We start from the raw sequence: 16,952 nt of genomic DNA, 5'->3' as shown, positions 1-16,952 counted from the left end.
TTCCGATAGATAGCGCTAGTGCTTCACTCCTTTCGCAAAATTGATCGGTAAGTTATCGAGTAGTTTGAGTCGTTTGTGCATAGATCGCACTGCGGTCGAAAATGGAGGGCACAACCATCCCTTGTAGATCCAACAACACTGGATCTACACGAGAATTTAATTGACTTAAATTCTTATATTATTCTAGCCCTTAACTTCTTTTCTGGAGCCCCTACTCCCGTCGCAAATGGTGCTTATGGCCATACCGGTTTTGGCGGTGAAGCCCTCGTATCTAGTATTGAGAGGACTGGATTACCATCAACGTGGGTTAGACTGTTGCAGTGCGAAGTATTTCACATTTTTGTACCAGGATAGAGCAGATGGCGTTCGTTCTCAAGGCACAAATTCAAAACCCCTTGAAAACAAAGGCATGTCTAATCTCGTTGGATCTGTAGTCACTGTGTAATGCAAAGTGTTTTATATTTTAATAATAAAATTGATAATAAAAGACTCTTCGAAAACAAAGGCACGTCCAGTCTTGTTAGATTTATAGCCACTATAGTCACTGTGTAACGTGCATTAGTTTGACCCCTGGTTCGCTTGGAGCGTTAGTGTAGCTGCTACAGTATATATGTATGTATATACATATATACATACAGTATCACCACCATTTCAATCTATATTATTCTACTTTTTTTTAATCACATATACACACACTTGCATGTATATATTTATTCGTGTTAACTAAGAATAATCAGATAGATAAAAATAAATGTATCGACATGTGTATATTAAGTGTACTAACCTTGTAAGTGTATAAGGTAAAAGATAAGGTGGAAAAAAAAGTAAGATAAAAGGAAAAAGTTGAAAAGAGAAATGGGAAAGGAAAGAGAAAGATAAAGAAAGAGAGGGAGTGAACGGTGTTTCGGTGGAGGCGCTGTGCAGTGCCAGAAGACCGCGGCGGCGGTGGTGATTCAGACTTCTTATCAACCTCGAAAAGTCGTGGAGAAGAATAGGGAGAAATTCGACATTGGGCGTCGATTACATGTACGCGATGAGGTGCCATTGATAAGACTTAGAGCGCCGCGTGGTTCCGCCTCCGCCGTGCCCAAACGCGGCACATTACGGACGTGTGGATAAAGCGGCGCCATATATACACGAATATACAACCGTATTTTTTCTTTCGAGAGTGCTGAAATACGAGAAAAAAAGGAAGGAGTGAAACCGTCTTAAGAACGAAAGAGAAATCCGTACACGAAGCTGGTCGAGAAAGAGAGAAAAAGTAGAGGCCCGTGGATGCGGCGCGGTGTCTGCACCCGTGCGTGAATCACGCTTCGGAGGTGCTTGTGTATATCTCTTGCATTCGAGTACACCCCATACCCACGACATTGACCCGTTCGTAGACGCCGTGACTATTCCCAAACGGACAAAAGATCTTTCATAAATTGTGTCGATTTACCTTATCGAAACTGTCACCCACGAGGAGGGGCACCTTTGTTTCGTTCCATGTTCCCCACCGGTCGTCAAGTCTTTTAACCGTGCTCCTCGTATAATGCCGGTATCCGAAACGTCTTTTCGATACATCTACTAAATTAATAAAATTCACTTCTTTCTTTCATAATAGAAGTGAATGGATCTTAGAATATCGTGTTTTCAAGAGAGAACTTGGTGGTCTTGTCAACATAAAGGATTCTTTATTTACTGTGATTTGAACCCCTAATCTTTTCAAATTTGTGTAATATAACAATAACTAAGACGACTGTAATAGGAAGTAATAGTATTAAACCAGCCTTTAAATAATAGACGCACAGCAACATAAGATAGATTGGCAACAAAGAGACAGAAGCAGGGACAACATGTCAGATGAAGAGGATAAACCCCCTGCACCTCCTGTGCGACTTACATCAAACAGGTAATTTAAGTTTCTAATAACATGTTCAATATTTAATAATACATATCGTACTTCCTTAGAACTATTGTTAATAGTATTAAATTTTGGAGAAACAAATCTATTAAAATTAATAGGAGTTACATTTCAGTTGATTTTGTATTAAACTATCATAAATATAATAGTGAATTGTATTGGATTTATATGCTATGAAAGGTTGGCTTTAAGTTATGCATTCTTATTATTTTGTCTGCAATATGTAGAAGTCTACATCCCCCCCAAAATAGAGGAACAGACACTAATTTGGTGGTTGCTAAAAATAAAATCTTACAGTTCAGACGCGATGACATTCTGATGTGGGAGACCATTTTTTTAAGTCTCTATACGCAGTTATACTAAAGTATCTTATGATTATAATATATGATATGCATATACACGTATATATCATTTGTATACTAATAATTGATCCTAAATAATCATATGTAATTTTTTATAAATTTTCTTGTCTGAATTTATATGAAAAGAACAAACATAATGTGTGGATAATAACTTGTATACATTCCACATCAATATATGTAATTACCTATATATAAAGTATAAAGGTAAACACAGAAAGCTATTTGATCTGATTGATTAACAATAAGTTTTAAATATATTTCAGAGGTGAATCAGCACCTAATTTACCAGTGGATATGCGTCCGCTACCTAAAGAACCTGATTCTGATGAGCGTAAGAAAAAAACCTTAAAAAGCAAAATGAAGGTAAAGGAGAACAAGGACAAACCGAATATCAGTTATCCCACTAATTTTGAACACACTGTACACGTCGGATTTGATGCTGTTACTGGTGAATTTACAGTAAGTCTACTTGCTATTTGTAACTTATTATCATTGTTCAAAATGCACTCGCTTCCTGCTTTGCTCTTACGACGGTATGGAATATCCAAATAAACATTGTTTAATGATACATCAACATCTGTATCAGGATAACATTGTTTTTATGGAAAATATAAAATTCAGATGGATTTTTCATACCTTGAAAAACTTAAATTTTCATCACTTGTTCACACTTGTATGGACATTGTGGAAAAGTAATTTGGTAATTTGTCTGATGCTTCTTATACCTATTATTTTTTCACATGAAAAACTAACATGACACGTATTTCTTTCAAGCTGCCATTAAAAGTAAGTAATCTCAAAATGACCACAAAGATAATTTACCTATAGTTTTTATTATACATACACTTGGTTTTACTGTTTGTTTTTGTTGCAATTAAGAGTATTGAGTTACTATTTTCTTTATTTATTTACGATTTAGGAATTATCATAGTTTAGAAGCATAATTGCTTTAGTAGATTGATAGATGCTTTAGTCAACGTTGCATTTAATATTATTGCTTTCTTGCAGAATGAAATTTAACATTCGTTTGACTGCTTAAAATCTTACTATTTCTTCCTGGTACCGATTGAATTCTCAAAATGTTTTTATATTTGCACGATTTTCTCTTAGCTTCGAAAACTTTGAGATTAATAACAGTATAAACGTTGTATCTAGTATCAGTTTATTCCCGCCTTAAATATGTAGATGTAACATTAATATCGATTGTTTTAAAACATAATCTTTGATCCTAGGGAATGCCAGAAGCTTGGGCCAGGTTGCTTATGTCTAGTAACATCAGTAAACAAGAACAGAAGAAGAATCCACAAGCTGTATTAGATGTTTTAAATTGGTATGATAGTAGCAGTAAAGAAACAAAAGGTTCCAAGTACATGACAACAACAAAAATGGTTGGAGTAGTTGGTAAGCTAATAATATTACTCTAAGGATTAATTTTTTACGTGTACATTAATAACTTAAAAACACTAAATTTTAATTTTTAGCTCCTATCGAAAGAGCAAGTAGCCCTAGAAGTATGGGTATAGGTGTTGGAACAGGTGTAGGAAATATTCGTGGACAAGCAATGTCACAAGCTTCTGGAAGTTCTCATTCCCAACATTCACTGAGCAGGTGAGTCTTTTGTACATTTAAATCTATATCTAATACAGATATATTTTAATACGCACTGAGAAACAATAAAATTACAGAGTAAGTAGCAGTAGCCCGAGTAGTACACCAACCGATGCTTGTGCAACTAGTTCTGAACAAGAGGATGAACCTCCGCCACCACCGATTTCTGCTAGGCCAGAGCGTACAAAATCAATTGTACGTAATGTTTACAATCGACGATGTACCATTCAATATTATTTTATATCCTCGTATAAATATTAAAGAGTAAAATTCTTTTATAACAGTATACGAAACCGATAGAAGAAGAACCACCACCACCATTAACTACTACGCTAGGATCACCTCAACGAAATGGTACACCGCAACAACCGCATCAATCGCAGCTGGATAGAAATAAGAATCAGGCAACTCCCACCTCAACGACAACTGATCAAACGAGACCAACCCAAAGTGACAAAGCTAGGAAGAAAAAAATGTCGGACGATGAAATATTAGAAAAACTAAGAACGATCGTAAGCGTAGGTGATCCGAATAGAAAATATACAAAAATGGAAAAGATAGGACAAGGGTAAGTTATAGCGTACCAGGTTCATCTCGAGGAATATCTTTAACGAGTTTAAACATTTTTCGTGTTTATTCCTTCAGTGCTTCGGGAACAGTATACACAGCAATTGAAACATCAACGGGAATGGAAGTTGCAATAAAACAAATGAACCTTTCGCAACAGCCAAAGAAAGAGTTAATAATAAATGAAATATTAGTTATGCGGGAGAACAAACATCCGAATGTTGTGAACTACCTGGATAGTTACCTCGTGGGTGAGGAATTATGGGTAGTTATGGAATATTTACCTGGTGGTAGTTTAACGGATGTTGTAACAGAGACATGTATGGACGAGGGTCAAATAGCAGCGGTGTGTAGAGAAGTGTTGCAAGCTTTGGAGTTCCTTCATTGTAACCAAGTTATACATAGGGATATTAAATCAGACAATATCCTGCTCGGGCTAGACGGCGGAGTAAAGCTAACAGATTTTGGATTTTGTGCACAAATTTCACCGGAACAAAGTAAACGAACTACGATGGTTGGTACACCATATTGGATGGCGCCAGAAGTAGTTACGAGAAAACAGTATGGTCCAAAGGTAAATATATTCACTCCGATAAGAATTGAATTCATCATATTGCAATCTTCAGAAATAATTTGAACGTAGGTTGATATTTGGTCGTTGGGTATAATGGCTATTGAAATGATAGAAGGAGAACCGCCATACTTGAACGAAAATCCTTTGAGAGCGTTGTATTTAATTGCAACAAATGGAAAACCTGAAATTAAAGAGAAAGATAAATTATCAGGAATTTTTCAAGATTTTTTAGATCAATGTTTAGAAGTTGAAGTGGAGAAACGATCGGCTGCTTCAGAATTACTCAAGGTAATTCTAATAATATACATTTGTACAGGGTACATTTATTACGTGTTACGTTTGAGCCAATTAATGAAATAAATAGTTAATAAAATTTATACTTTTATGATAAATTGCAGCATCCTTTTCTGAAACTAGCAAGGCCACTTGCTTCTTTAACACCTTTAATAATGGCGGCAAAGGAAGCTGCTAAAGGTCATTAGAAGAGTGGTGTTTGTGATCATACAACGTGATTACAAAAAAAAAGTTAATAATTTTACAAGAAAATAATGAATCACCCTCCCAAAACGGAACGGCACAATAATTCAATAATATATAATAAATAATAAACATATATAAATATACATATAATATATGTAACATATCTGTAATTCATAGATATATTATATGTATTATATGTGTATACAATATATATATAGGTCATAGATAGATAGAACTTATCCGATACCTTAAAAAAGTATCGAGAAATGGTTTCAAAGTTTTTAAATTACTCGATTCTCGCATGTTGCGAGGAGGTAAAGTTAAATCAGAACTGTGAACGATCTGACGGCAGAAATCTAATATTCCTCGACAAGTTTTTATTGGTTACAAAGAGCTCGCTATAATGTCTTATTAAAAATAGTCTTCAAGATAAAGAATAAATTGTACGAGTAGGGTTGTTGCCTGGAGAGCTCTTCTACCAATATTAAACTGGTATCGAGGATTTTCAAGTGACTGTCAGTTATTTTCTAAAGATATAAAACTAGTATTACTGACTCTAAAATGTGAAGATCAGAGTTAGCTACAAACACACATTATTTATAGCAAAAAACCTTATTAGATAATATCATAAAGAAATGTGAACAAGTACATAGGACCTATTCTAATATATTATTATGGTTTAACAAGAAATCGTAGAAGAAGAAGAAAAATTGGTCTTCGTGTCAGACTTATATTTTTTGAACGAAGTTATGGAGAGCAGAGCAATATGTTTTCAGTCTTTGGTCTGTCAGTATGACGTAGATATAATAAGCGATAGCCTAACTTGTTTTAAACGTTCTCAAGAATCACGTTCTTGTCATTAAATGTTAGCAGACATCATTATGTGTTATATTTAAGTTGAAGTTTTAATAGATTTTTAAAAAAAAATATTTCGACACTGCAATTTTTGCATTATGTTAATGTGTATATATAGTACAGAAGAAAAAAAATTGATTTCACATATAACGAAATTTATGATAAATTTTAATACATGCGAAATCTTATTTAACGCTATTCATTTATAATTGTAAGATAAGGTATATAAGTAATTTTTCTCATTTGCATCGCTGATTAGACACGTTGGGATATTGACCTTGTTACTAAGATATATATATATATATAGTTATAAGAACATCTTTTTATGGGCTAATTGTCCAGTTACGTGTGTTCTTCGATTACAGGTCAAATGTAAGTTGTGTCTCTAACGTGTCTTGCAAGAAGTGAACGGATGATCGACGAAATTTTAAAACAAGGTTCAGATATAGGAGCATTTTGTGACACTATAAAGTGCCTGTCTTGTCATGTTTAGACACGTGAAAAAACTCGCGCTAGATTCCTTATAATCTTGAACCATCAATGAAATGATTTAATATTTTGTTTAAAGCTAAGCAAATGCATACATACAAATCAACAGAAGATTATTGTTTCATAATATTCATATATAAAGAAAAGAAAAAAAACAAGGTTTCTAGATGGTTGTACTACATTAAATGTAATAATGTCTTTCCTAATTGTATTATGTCTTAAACATATATTACTGAAAAAAGAAACCTTGGGATATTCTTAGTTTAAGAAATACAGATTTTCGAACTTGTCATTTCTATTCTTTATCATCTTCATTATGTATAGGATTTTATCGTACATTAATGCTAAAAGAACGCCACGTGAGAAATATAATAGCTATCGAAGAGATTAATGACATATTATGCATAAAGTAAAAGAAATAATAATAATAAAAGAAAAAAAAATGAAAAAAAAAAGAATGAAAGCATACATCGTTTGGTAACGAATGATCGTATATGTAATAATATATTCGTTATCTATTGAGTTTATTGTTTTCGTAATATTAAAAAGCCTGATTAGTTTTTTTTATAATAATCAATAATGTCTAATTATACTTGACAGACGAAGCAGCTCAGTTTGTATTGCGCTTACACCTAAATTTGGAGCTGCATGCTGAAGGATAAATGTGTATTTACCTGTGAAAGGATCAGGGACTATATAATATTTAATTGTATGAAATTTGTCTCAGTATTGCGCGAAAATATGAATTGTTACATTACTCCATTTCAGCATCTGCTCCAAATTATTTAGGTACTGTGAGCAGTGTTTAGGAGGTATAGAAAACAAAATAACTGTGCACGTCTAGTATTAATAAATAAAAAAAAAACATACATTTGTGTAAAAGAAACTTGCAATTCAGGGTCAAAATTGACATTTAACTCGATCAGAAGTACTGAACGAGGTCCTGCATTTTCACAAATATCTTTAGAAAAAAAAAAATAACGTCCATTTTATGTCATTGTATTACTGCGTCAGTTATTAAGTATATTTCAGCTACAAGCAGCTATCTATAAGATTTATTTTTATTCGCAAAACCGAGTCGAATAAGGTGCAAAGTTGACTTGTCCATATTTTTGAAAAATGAATAAACCTTAATTAGGCATACAAGTACTTTGAATATTCAGTATTTATTTATGGAATAAACAAAAGTACAAAGTTGTATTGATATGCCTTACTGTAATAAAAGTTAAGTATTATTCGCGAAATTCAAGTAATTGTTATTATTTTGTTATTGCAAAAATAAAATAGTATTACAAGACCTTAAAATGTGGACAAGTATAAACTGTTTTTGCATCGTTATCTCGGTTATCGTTCCAAGTGCATTTACGTATCCCCATAAGAAATGTATTATTGTCAGTTTAGAACTATAAAATAGGTTCCTACACAAATCAGATTAAGTATGTATACGCATGTTTTCAATACTCTTTTTATGATGTTTTTGAAAATGCTTTGAGATCTCAATTATTAAAAAAAAAAAAGAAAAAGAAAATCAGGCCTAGTAATGAGTCGTTATTTTATTTACATGTGTCATCGGCAATTTTCGGCTTGCAATTTTTCAATAAAAATTTCCGTTTTAACTGTACCTCTGTAAATGAAATTGGCATTCATTATTACAGGGAAACATTTGGTAAAAATCTGATTTCTCAGGAAAGCTAATACTTAACAATGTCGAATTTAAAAATAAAGAAAAGCAGTAAATGAATAATGAATTATTGTAAAAATAATGCCTAGAATTTGCGTATATATTGTACTGTAACACGTTTTAGTTTGTTTTAAAACGTTACAATATAAGGAAACATTTTATAACAAAAAAAAATTCTTGTTCTTCTAATGATATTCCTCCTTCCACTCTAATTCTATAAAATATTACACTAATACTAATCATATAAAATTAAAGATCATAATTGTTGTTTTCTTAAACACTAAAGAATTTTCTATAGCAACTACAAAATAATAATCGTTCTATATAATTTGGTGTATTAAGACAAATAAATAATAATCATTATTTACATATTATATTCATTACATATAACATGAAAAAATAATAGAATGTTTTTATAAGTTATTTCTTACACATTTTACATTAACTTATCAGATCTTTTATACACGCTAAATGTTTTATCTAACGTTCATTTAGAGTGTATGTACAGAATCAGATCTATTTTAAGAGTACAGTATTGCAAAAGTTAATCTGATATATTTTATCAACCCATAATATGTAAATATACATATTTTTTTCTTTATAATGAATCTATGTTTCCTAACGCACGGAAATATACTTAGAATTCATGGCATATGGATAATAAATAGTTGCTCATAGCACACATAAAATAAATGTTAATATTTTGTTAAAAAATATTTGTTGTTAACATGTTTGCTTTTTGAAAAAGTACCAAATCTTTCACAGAACAACAAAGTAATTACAGGAAAATGTAATTTCAATTTCTACAAAATTAATTTGTAATATTTGAAAGTCCCATTGAAAATTTGTTCCTATCACTTTTACGATGTTGGCTTCTTCTCTTCTCCTGCTGGATGGAAGTTTATGGATGCTGAGTTGATACAAAACCGCTTCCTTGTAGGTTTCGGCCCATCGTTAAATACGTGTCCCAAATGTGCACCACACTTTGAGCAGGTCACCTCGGTCCGCACCATATCTGGGTTTGCGATCAGCAGTAGTAGATTTCCACCAACTGTACGTCAATTGTCGACGCAGTTTTCGTGTGTCAATGGTGAGAGTGAAGTGGTGGTAGCGGAGCAATAGGAATACAAAGGAAATAGAATAGAGTGTGATTAAACGTAGAGACCAACACCTTGATTTGCGCACTTTAAATGTTTTTCCAGCAATAGCAGGACCAAGACAAATGAACTAATATTAATAAAAGCAATAGATCGATTGCGATAAGTATTAAAACCACAAATCTAAATAACTTTAAGGAAAAAAATAAATTTTAATAAAAATAATACATACAAAAGAAAAAGTGACTACATGTTCTAATCAATACCCATAACATTGGTCCTTTGTTTACTCATCCAATTGAAGTTCTCCAAAATGCTCTTCTATATTTAACTGTCTTGGTAACTTAATAAAATAACTAAAATAATATTTATCATTTTCAAGTACAAATTATTTAAAGCACATAGAAATAATTTATATTACCTTTACTAGAAGATTTTTATTTATATTATAATATAGTAGTATCACTCAAATATCTCATTATATTTAAAAAAGAAGCTACTTCAGAATATCACAAAACATAATAATTTATGCTCCAAATTCATAATAATAATAATCATATTAATATCATAATGTAATGTAAAGCAGAAGCTATATGTTAAAAGACTATATAATGCAAAAATAAGAAATGTTAATTTTCTTCCTCCATATGAAATATAAAAACGTTAATTGTAATATGTAACTATGATCTTAGTATATAATATATGATGTAAGTCTAACACAAATCACACTCTAAGCGATAACATGCAAGGTAAAGGACAAAAGGAGTACTGCCTTCCTTATACCAATACAATTGGGAAAAACTTATAAAAATAATAATATTATAACTATGCAACTTATTTTATTCTTATACATTAAAAAAGATACATGTATCTATGATAAAGAAAAAAACTGATGAAATTTTAATAATATAATTTACATGCATATATGAAGTACCATTGTAAAATGTATCATAACATTTTAATAGCTGAAATTGTAATAGTTTAACCATACATTTGTGCTATTTATAAAATATCATAAAAAATTAAATAGAATGTAATAATTGTGGAAGGCTTAGGAATATCAAAACTAAGAGTTTAGGAGAGGTCTTGTGATAGAGCGAATGTAAGAAAAAATGAAGAATGTTTAAAAATGGTAAACAGATAAAACCTTTATGATGATAGCATTCAGTGTTATCATTTATCAATTAAATTTCACAGCAAAGTTTATCTATGTACCATTTAAACACATACTTTGAATTAATGTAGAATTGTATGCGTAATAAATACTGTGTTATTGTACTAAGAGTCCGAGCATAATTCTAAAAGAATTATCATTAAAATTAAAATTCATATATTTCCTTACCGTGTGAGGTATCTTTGGTTAATTTGACTCGTCCCTGATCCAATACTTCATTGAACGCAGGCCAACCACAGCCACTGTCATACTTTGTATCAGAAGAAAATAATTCTTGATCACAGATTATGCAGGTATACGTGCCTTTTTCATAAAATTTGTTGTAGCAACCAGTAAAAGGTCTGTATAAGGAAATAAAAAAGGTTAGAAGCATCAAGTAGCTTGTATAGTAGGAAGTTAATTATGAAGACCTATACTTTATTTTTAAACTGCTTGGTCATGACGCAAAGTCAAGCCAACACATGCTCTTGAAAAAGTTATTTTGGTCTCATGTCAACCTAAAAGTAAACCCAATTTCCACCATACAGACAATATTTTTGGAAAACTGTATCACAAGTGTTGTAATATATTTTAAAGTATGCAATTCAGATTTTTAATAATAGATTATTAATCAAAAGTTATACATAAGAAATAAAAATCAATAAAATTGAAACTGTTCATCACAATTCAAAATTGTGGCATTACTCATAAATGTTGCAACACAGAAAACTTATTAATAAGTTGCATGAAATCACTATTGAAACATATGCAATGAATATCATAATCAATCGAAAAATATTGCTTAGGTAGTAATTGAAAAAGTACAAAATTCCAGAAAATCTTAGGCCATGACCATAAAAACTTCTTCATGTAAATAAAAATACTTACATGCATGTGGCTTTATAAAAGAAACACGTATGAAGTGATGCATACCCAATTCCGTAAGAGGCAAATTAAATTCACGTCACATACCTTTCGGTCCCTTTTTCCTGTGTGACGTGCCACTGTATCGGCGTCAATCGTTTTTTTAACTCTTCCTTATCGATTTCTACAGTCATTTTCCTAATCGAGCCTTCAAACAAGTTGAAAAGAATATATCAGCAACTTTAATAACAGAAAAAAAACAACGCGGATCACTTGCCGCGCTTTCCTTACAACTATGCACTTATATACCAAGAGAACAGAAACGGCACTGCCGCCTGTTTCTTCGAGGCATGGACGGTATATTTCGTGACCTTGGACTGACCAATCAGCTTCTCCGGTGCCCAGATTTGATAATTATGCTTTTTGTAATTACACGTGGCTTTTATTGTACAAAACTAGGTCATATGATCAAAAAACAAAATTTTAGCGGCGATACCATCAAAAATACAAACATGACATCAATATTTGACAAGTTGACTGCATAGTAAAAACAGCCGTAGAGCACACTATACAATTATTATGCGGGTTACGGACGTTCCATTTTTCAATTTAAATTTTCCGCTTCTTACTTTGCATAATAAGTATAATATTAATGTTACTTTTAATTCTCTTTTAATTCCATGGTCAAATTATATCAGTTGGTCACCGAAGACCCTCATGGTACTTAACATATTAACAAACATAATCCGAAAGAGGAAGGGTACATGGTAACTCATCTCTGGAGATCTTGAATAACCATTGTATTATAATAATTATAATGATCTTCGAATTCGGATGAACAGAAAAATGACGAAAAGGTAAACATGTATTTTAGGAAAGACAAATTTCAGAAATACTAAACTAACAAAGGAATACCGGGAATCCGTGCTCATAGATTTAGAGCTAAGGTTATACAAAATGAATGATTCAAGTATATAAAAACAATTTGTTAAATTAACATGAATTTCGTTAAATTATAATTAATCATAATTGAGTATAATTATAAATATCTCTCAAATTTGGATATGTGCACTGACCATTTTAAAATTACAAACAAATGATTATGAAATCTGTTGTATATAAAGGTTAACCCTTTTATAATGTACCATTCATTTAATAAATACGTAAGAAATACGTAATAAAATGTATTTAATTTTCTTAACAAAACAAACCTCTTTGAAGTATCGAATTCCTTGTAAACAGGGTTAAACATCGCAGACTTATCGACAAGTTTCTGTAAATGGTATTCATCATTAAAATACTTGAAACTTTCGGTCATAACGCGCAATGTTTACTGAAACAGTGTTCACAAATTATTTTTAATTAAAAACTATTCTATGTATAGTAAAGTATTATTGCATATTATTGCTGCTACATCATTATTATACTTTATTATACAAATACGGTCACACCGTTTCATGTTTCTAGCTGAAAACATTTACATGAATCGATTCTGTTAGTTTATTTCTTTTTTTTTGAACAGTTCTAAAATAAGATGGAATTACTCGAAATTAATGATGTAGAATTTTAGAACACATCTCCGGTTCGTATTTTGTGACCAATGGTAATGTTTCGCGTATGATGTATGTATACGAGTTCTTCTTCCACAGCGACCTCGACGCGGCAAATCTCGGCGTCCGACCTGAATGAAAGCGACTTTTTGGCGGAACTTCCTATAAATATGTTGTGCTAGTATCGTGAAGGCTAAGAACGATGAGCTTCTCTAGCGATGAAGTTAATTTCTTGGTTTACCGATACCTGCAAGAGTCCGGTATGTTTTTTCAAGTACTCATAACCTCTTTCCAAGTAATTGTGTACAACGAGATTTGAATTGTTATTGTTTATACAGATCTATTTTTTAAATAATCCTTATGTTGCTTTTGTGATAACTGTTTATAGTAAGTAACAACTTGTTGCTTTGTGGATTATTAAGAAATGTAAGTTAAATATAATAGAGAGATACAATTGTTTGAATACATACAGAAATGTATTTATAATGTTCACTATAATTGTCCATTTGATCATTTTCTTATTAATTAATATTTCTTTATCTGTTTTCTATAGGATTTCAACATTCTGCTTACACATTTGGTATAGAATCACATATATCACAGAGTAATATAAATGGAGCATTAGTACCACCAGCAGCACTTTTATCAATCCTTCAGAAAGGGTTACAGTATACAGAAGCAGAGATATCAATAGGTGAAGATGGCACTGAACAAAGAATGGTGGAATCATTGTCCCTTATCGATGCTGTTATGCCTGATGTTGTTGCATCAAGGCAAAATCAGATTAATCAGCAGAAACAACAGGTGAAAACAGAAGTACAAGATACAAATGGGGAAGAAGGTAATTTTATCTTACTCTGTTTTATATTCTCAATTATTTTAATATCCTGGTACACCCTGGTTTATAAAAGTAATTAAATTTTATAGACCTCCTTCATACACCAGGTACATTAAAGGACAGCTTTAGTTTATGGATCTATTAGGAGCTAATATATTTTGCTATAACAGTGACAGCAGAGTTCAATAAATTTTTATGTTTTATTAATCTATTAAATGATGTATGTTGTTAAGATTAGGATATACACTGATATGGCAAGATGAAGCTCAATATTAATTTATAATATGTCTGTAAACTAGGAGCAAACAATATTCTTGATATATATGATTATAAGAAAAAGAAAAAAGAAAGACCTTTGATAATTGTTAAACTATGGATTTGTTCACAGTTGTCACCTCCAATGAAGGTGTAGGTACAAATGAGAGAGGGGGAGATAGGACAGAAATGGAAGTGGATGAACAGCAACAAGGAACAGGAACAGGAACTACCGCTAGCGCTGTTGAAATTCCAGCAAGTAAAGCTACAAAATTGCGTGGTCATGAATCAGAAGTTTTCATATGCGCATGGAATCCAACAACTGATCTTTTGGCATCTGGTTCTGGTGATAGCACAGCTCGTATTTGGGATATGTCTGATAATTCTCAGGCACCGAATCAGCTTGTTCTTCGTCACTGTATACAAAAGGGTGGTACCGAAGTTCCAAGTAACAAAGATGTTACTTCATTGGATTGGAAGGTACAATGATTGTTACTTTTATTTCTAGAATTTTTATAGGAAATATTTAAACGTTCTCTATCTTTTCAGTGCGACGGTACCTTATTAGCAACCGGAAGTTACGATGGTTATGCACGAATTTGGACAACGGACGGTAGATTAGCTTCTACCTTAGGGCAGCACAAAGGTCCAATTTTCGCATTAAAATGGAATAAACGCGGTAACTATATATTGAGCGCTGGTGTCGATAAAACAACAATTATATGGGATGCTGAAAGTGGACAGTGTACTCAACAATTTAGTTTTCATTGTGCGCCTGCTTTGGATGTCGATTGGCAAACAAATACATCATTTGCTAGTTGTTCCACAGATCAGTGTATTCATGTATGCAAGCTTAACGTTGATAAACCAATCAAGAGCTTCCAAGGGCACACGGTGTGTACCTAAAAAACAATAATACTTGTTATTATAAATCGAATTAATTAAGTAACATTTTTATTTTGTTTGCAGAATGAAGTTAATGCTATAAAATGGGATCCTCAAGGCAATCTGTTGGCCAGTTGTTCGGATGATATGAGTCTTAAAATTTGGTCAATGAAACAAGATACTTGGGTGCACGATCTTCAAGCTCACAGCAAAGAAATATATACTATTAAATGGTCGCCAACTGGCCCTGGAACTCATAATCCAAATATGAATTTAACATTAGCTAGCGCATCATTTGATTCTACCGTAAGGTTATGGGATGTAGAAAGAGGTGCATGCATCCACAAACTTACGAAACACACGGAGCCAGTGTATAGTGTAGCATTTAGTCCAGATGGTAAATTTCTTGCTAGTGGAAGTTTTGACAAATGTGTTCATATTTGGTCCACTCAGGTAAGATAGCCTTCTATACATTAATTATAACATAATTTTGTACTTACTTTATCTTGTATTTAATTCTGCAGAGTGGTCAACTGGTACACAGTTACAAAGGTACAGGAGGAATTTTCGAAGTGTGTTGGAATAGTCGAGGAGATAAAGTTGGTGCTTCTGCATCCGATGGGAGCGTGTTTGTACTTGACCTTCGTAAACTGTGATCGCAATCGTACTATAGACTATACTTAATTTTTCGGACTCATTACGGTTCTAAGTTACCTTCATTGCTTTCTATTTTGTTTTTATTCGGTTCTTCATTTTCGAAAATACTGGCGATGTTATACAACTATTCGAACTATTTGTGCTTGTTGAATATGATTTAATAGAGTATTAATTATTTATATATAGGACTAAAATGGTTTAATAGTTTACGAGTTGATAGAATTTGAACATATATATAATGAAAATAATAAATTTCCTTTAATTAACTTCCCGATAATCTGTTAGAAAATGTTCACAAAAATAATTGTACATTAATATTCTCGATTGTGACCATTGTACAGTTTGCAACAGTTTGACAGTCATATTTTCAGAGAAAAATGAAATATTATCTTCATTCGCTGGAAGTGAATGAGGCACATGTTGTAATTGTAATAATACTAAGTATTATATAAACATTGCTGATAAGTAAAAAAAGAAAATAAACTTTTATAAAGAATAGTGCAGCGATACGACTTATTTTTTACTACATTTTTTTATATTTTAATGTATGAAAGAGGTGAAAATTATGATGCATGATAAACATATTTTAAATGAAATTTATTTCAGTTTAACTATGCATCGTTTAATTTAATTCATAGACATAAAAAATCGAGGTGAAAATAAATAAACAACAATATTGTACAATTTTTTAAAATAAATACGTTCTACCTATATTACATACAACATTTTTAGTTATTCTTATACACGTTTTTTTGTTTTTAGCAACAAGTTATATAGTATAACACATAAATAATAATCGCGTGTAGGTATGTCTATATTCTAATATTAACGTAAACATCAGAAGCATTAACTTGTTTCATTACTATATTGTAAATTTTCTATGTTCTCGCGATAGTCCTAAAGATCATTTATGTTCAATGTACAGCCAGGGGAATGATTAGCAAAAATCAATGAAGAACCAGATTAAAATGGATGAAATTAAAAACAGGAATTACATTCAATAAATAAAAAAAAAGAAATATAATTATTCCCGATGATCACAAGTTTCTCACATTTATATTAATTGTGAAAACATTAATGTTGTTTTACATTTTTAATACAACATATTAACACTTAAGACTAAAACTAGAACAT

General features: G+C 31.7%; 3 protein-coding genes across 6 annotated transcripts; 2 read left to right on the top strand and 1 right to left on the bottom strand.

The window, feature by feature from the left end:
- Positions 1 to 726: 726 nt before the first annotated feature.
- Positions 727 to 8,366, top strand: Pak (serine/threonine-protein kinase PAK 3-like protein). Its single transcript, XM_034334090.2, has 9 exons — positions 727 to 1,891; positions 2,529 to 2,724; positions 3,498 to 3,666; positions 3,747 to 3,873; positions 3,951 to 4,068; positions 4,158 to 4,441; positions 4,519 to 5,014; positions 5,084 to 5,302; positions 5,413 to 8,366. The coding sequence occupies exons 1-9, from the start codon at positions 1,836 to 1,838 to the stop codon at positions 5,494 to 5,496; spliced, it is 1,749 nt and encodes a 582-aa protein (XP_034189981.2). The 5' UTR covers positions 727 to 1,835; the 3' UTR covers positions 5,497 to 8,366.
- SelR (methionine sulfoxide reductase SelR) lies at positions 8,333 to 13,026 on the bottom strand. Of its 4 annotated transcripts, none has more exons than XM_034334098.2 (4): positions 12,845 to 13,026; positions 11,742 to 11,841; positions 10,959 to 11,131; positions 8,333 to 8,462 (listed from the first exon to the last, which is right to left on the bottom strand). In XM_034334098.2, exons 1-4 carry the CDS (start codon positions 12,924 to 12,926, stop codon positions 8,392 to 8,394), a joined length of 426 nt encoding a protein of 141 aa, XP_034189989.2. In that variant the 5' UTR covers positions 12,927 to 13,026; the 3' UTR covers positions 8,333 to 8,391. The 4 variants fall into 4 exon arrangements, with proteins under 4 accessions (XP_034189989.2, XP_034189987.2, XP_034189988.2 ...); XM_034334096.2 differs by having other exon boundaries at positions 8,333 to 9,570; positions 12,845 to 13,005; XM_034334097.2 differs by having other exon boundaries at positions 8,333 to 9,534; positions 12,845 to 13,003.
- Positions 13,027 to 13,282: 256 nt separating this feature from the next.
- On the top strand, positions 13,283 to 16,837 carry LOC117608656 (transducin beta like ebi). Its single transcript, XM_034334092.2, has 6 exons — positions 13,283 to 13,443; positions 13,737 to 14,024; positions 14,410 to 14,756; positions 14,826 to 15,170; positions 15,246 to 15,614; positions 15,686 to 16,837. The coding sequence occupies exons 1-6, from the start codon at positions 13,386 to 13,388 to the stop codon at positions 15,815 to 15,817; spliced, it is 1,539 nt and encodes a 512-aa protein (XP_034189983.2). The 5' UTR covers positions 13,283 to 13,385; the 3' UTR covers positions 15,818 to 16,837.
- Positions 16,838 to 16,952: the final 115 nt, after the last annotated feature.

The sequence above is a fragment of the Osmia lignaria genome, chromosome 2 (genome assembly GCF_051020975.1).
Source record: "Osmia lignaria lignaria isolate PbOS001 chromosome 2, iyOsmLign1, whole genome shotgun sequence".
NCBI classification, from domain to species: domain Eukaryota; kingdom Metazoa; phylum Arthropoda; class Insecta; order Hymenoptera; family Megachilidae; genus Osmia; species Osmia lignaria.
This window is presented reverse-complemented; position numbering and strand designations above follow the sequence as displayed.

What these genes read in the sequence shown, in the direction of transcription:
- Pak (XM_034334090.2), top strand. Translation starts at nt 1,836, where the DNA reads ATGTCAGATGAAGAGGATAAACCCCCTGCACCTCCTGTGCGACTTACA. An exon ending in GTGCGACTTACATCAAACAG is followed by an intron (nt 1,892 to 2,528) that starts GTAATTTAAGTT and finishes AATATATTTCAG; the next exon opens with AGGTGAATCAGCACCTAATT. An exon ending in ATGGAAAAGATAGGACAAGG is followed by an intron (nt 4,442 to 4,518) that starts GTAAGTTATAGC and finishes TTATTCCTTCAG; the next exon opens with TGCTTCGGGAACAGTATACA.
- SelR (XM_034334096.2), bottom strand. Translation starts at nt 12,926, where the DNA reads ATGATGAATACCATTTACAGAAACTTGTCGATAAGTCTGCGATGTTTA. An exon ending in CAGGAAAAAGGGACCGAAAG is followed by an intron (nt 11,132 to 11,741) that starts GTATGTGACGTG and finishes TTCCTTATACAG; the next exon opens with ACCTTTTACTGGTTGCTACA. An exon ending in AACCAAAGATACCTCACACG is followed by an intron (nt 9,571 to 10,958) that starts GTAAGGAAATAT and finishes ATTGACGTACAG; the next exon opens with TTGGTGGAAATCTACTACTG.
- LOC117608656 (XM_034334092.2), top strand. Translation starts at nt 13,386, where the DNA reads ATGAGCTTCTCTAGCGATGAAGTTAATTTCTTGGTTTACCGATACCTG. An exon ending in CCGATACCTGCAAGAGTCCG is followed by an intron (nt 13,444 to 13,736) that starts GTATGTTTTTTC and finishes TGTTTTCTATAG; the next exon opens with GATTTCAACATTCTGCTTAC. An exon ending in AGAGCTTCCAAGGGCACACG is followed by an intron (nt 15,171 to 15,245) that starts GTGTGTACCTAA and finishes TTTTGTTTGCAG; the next exon opens with AATGAAGTTAATGCTATAAA.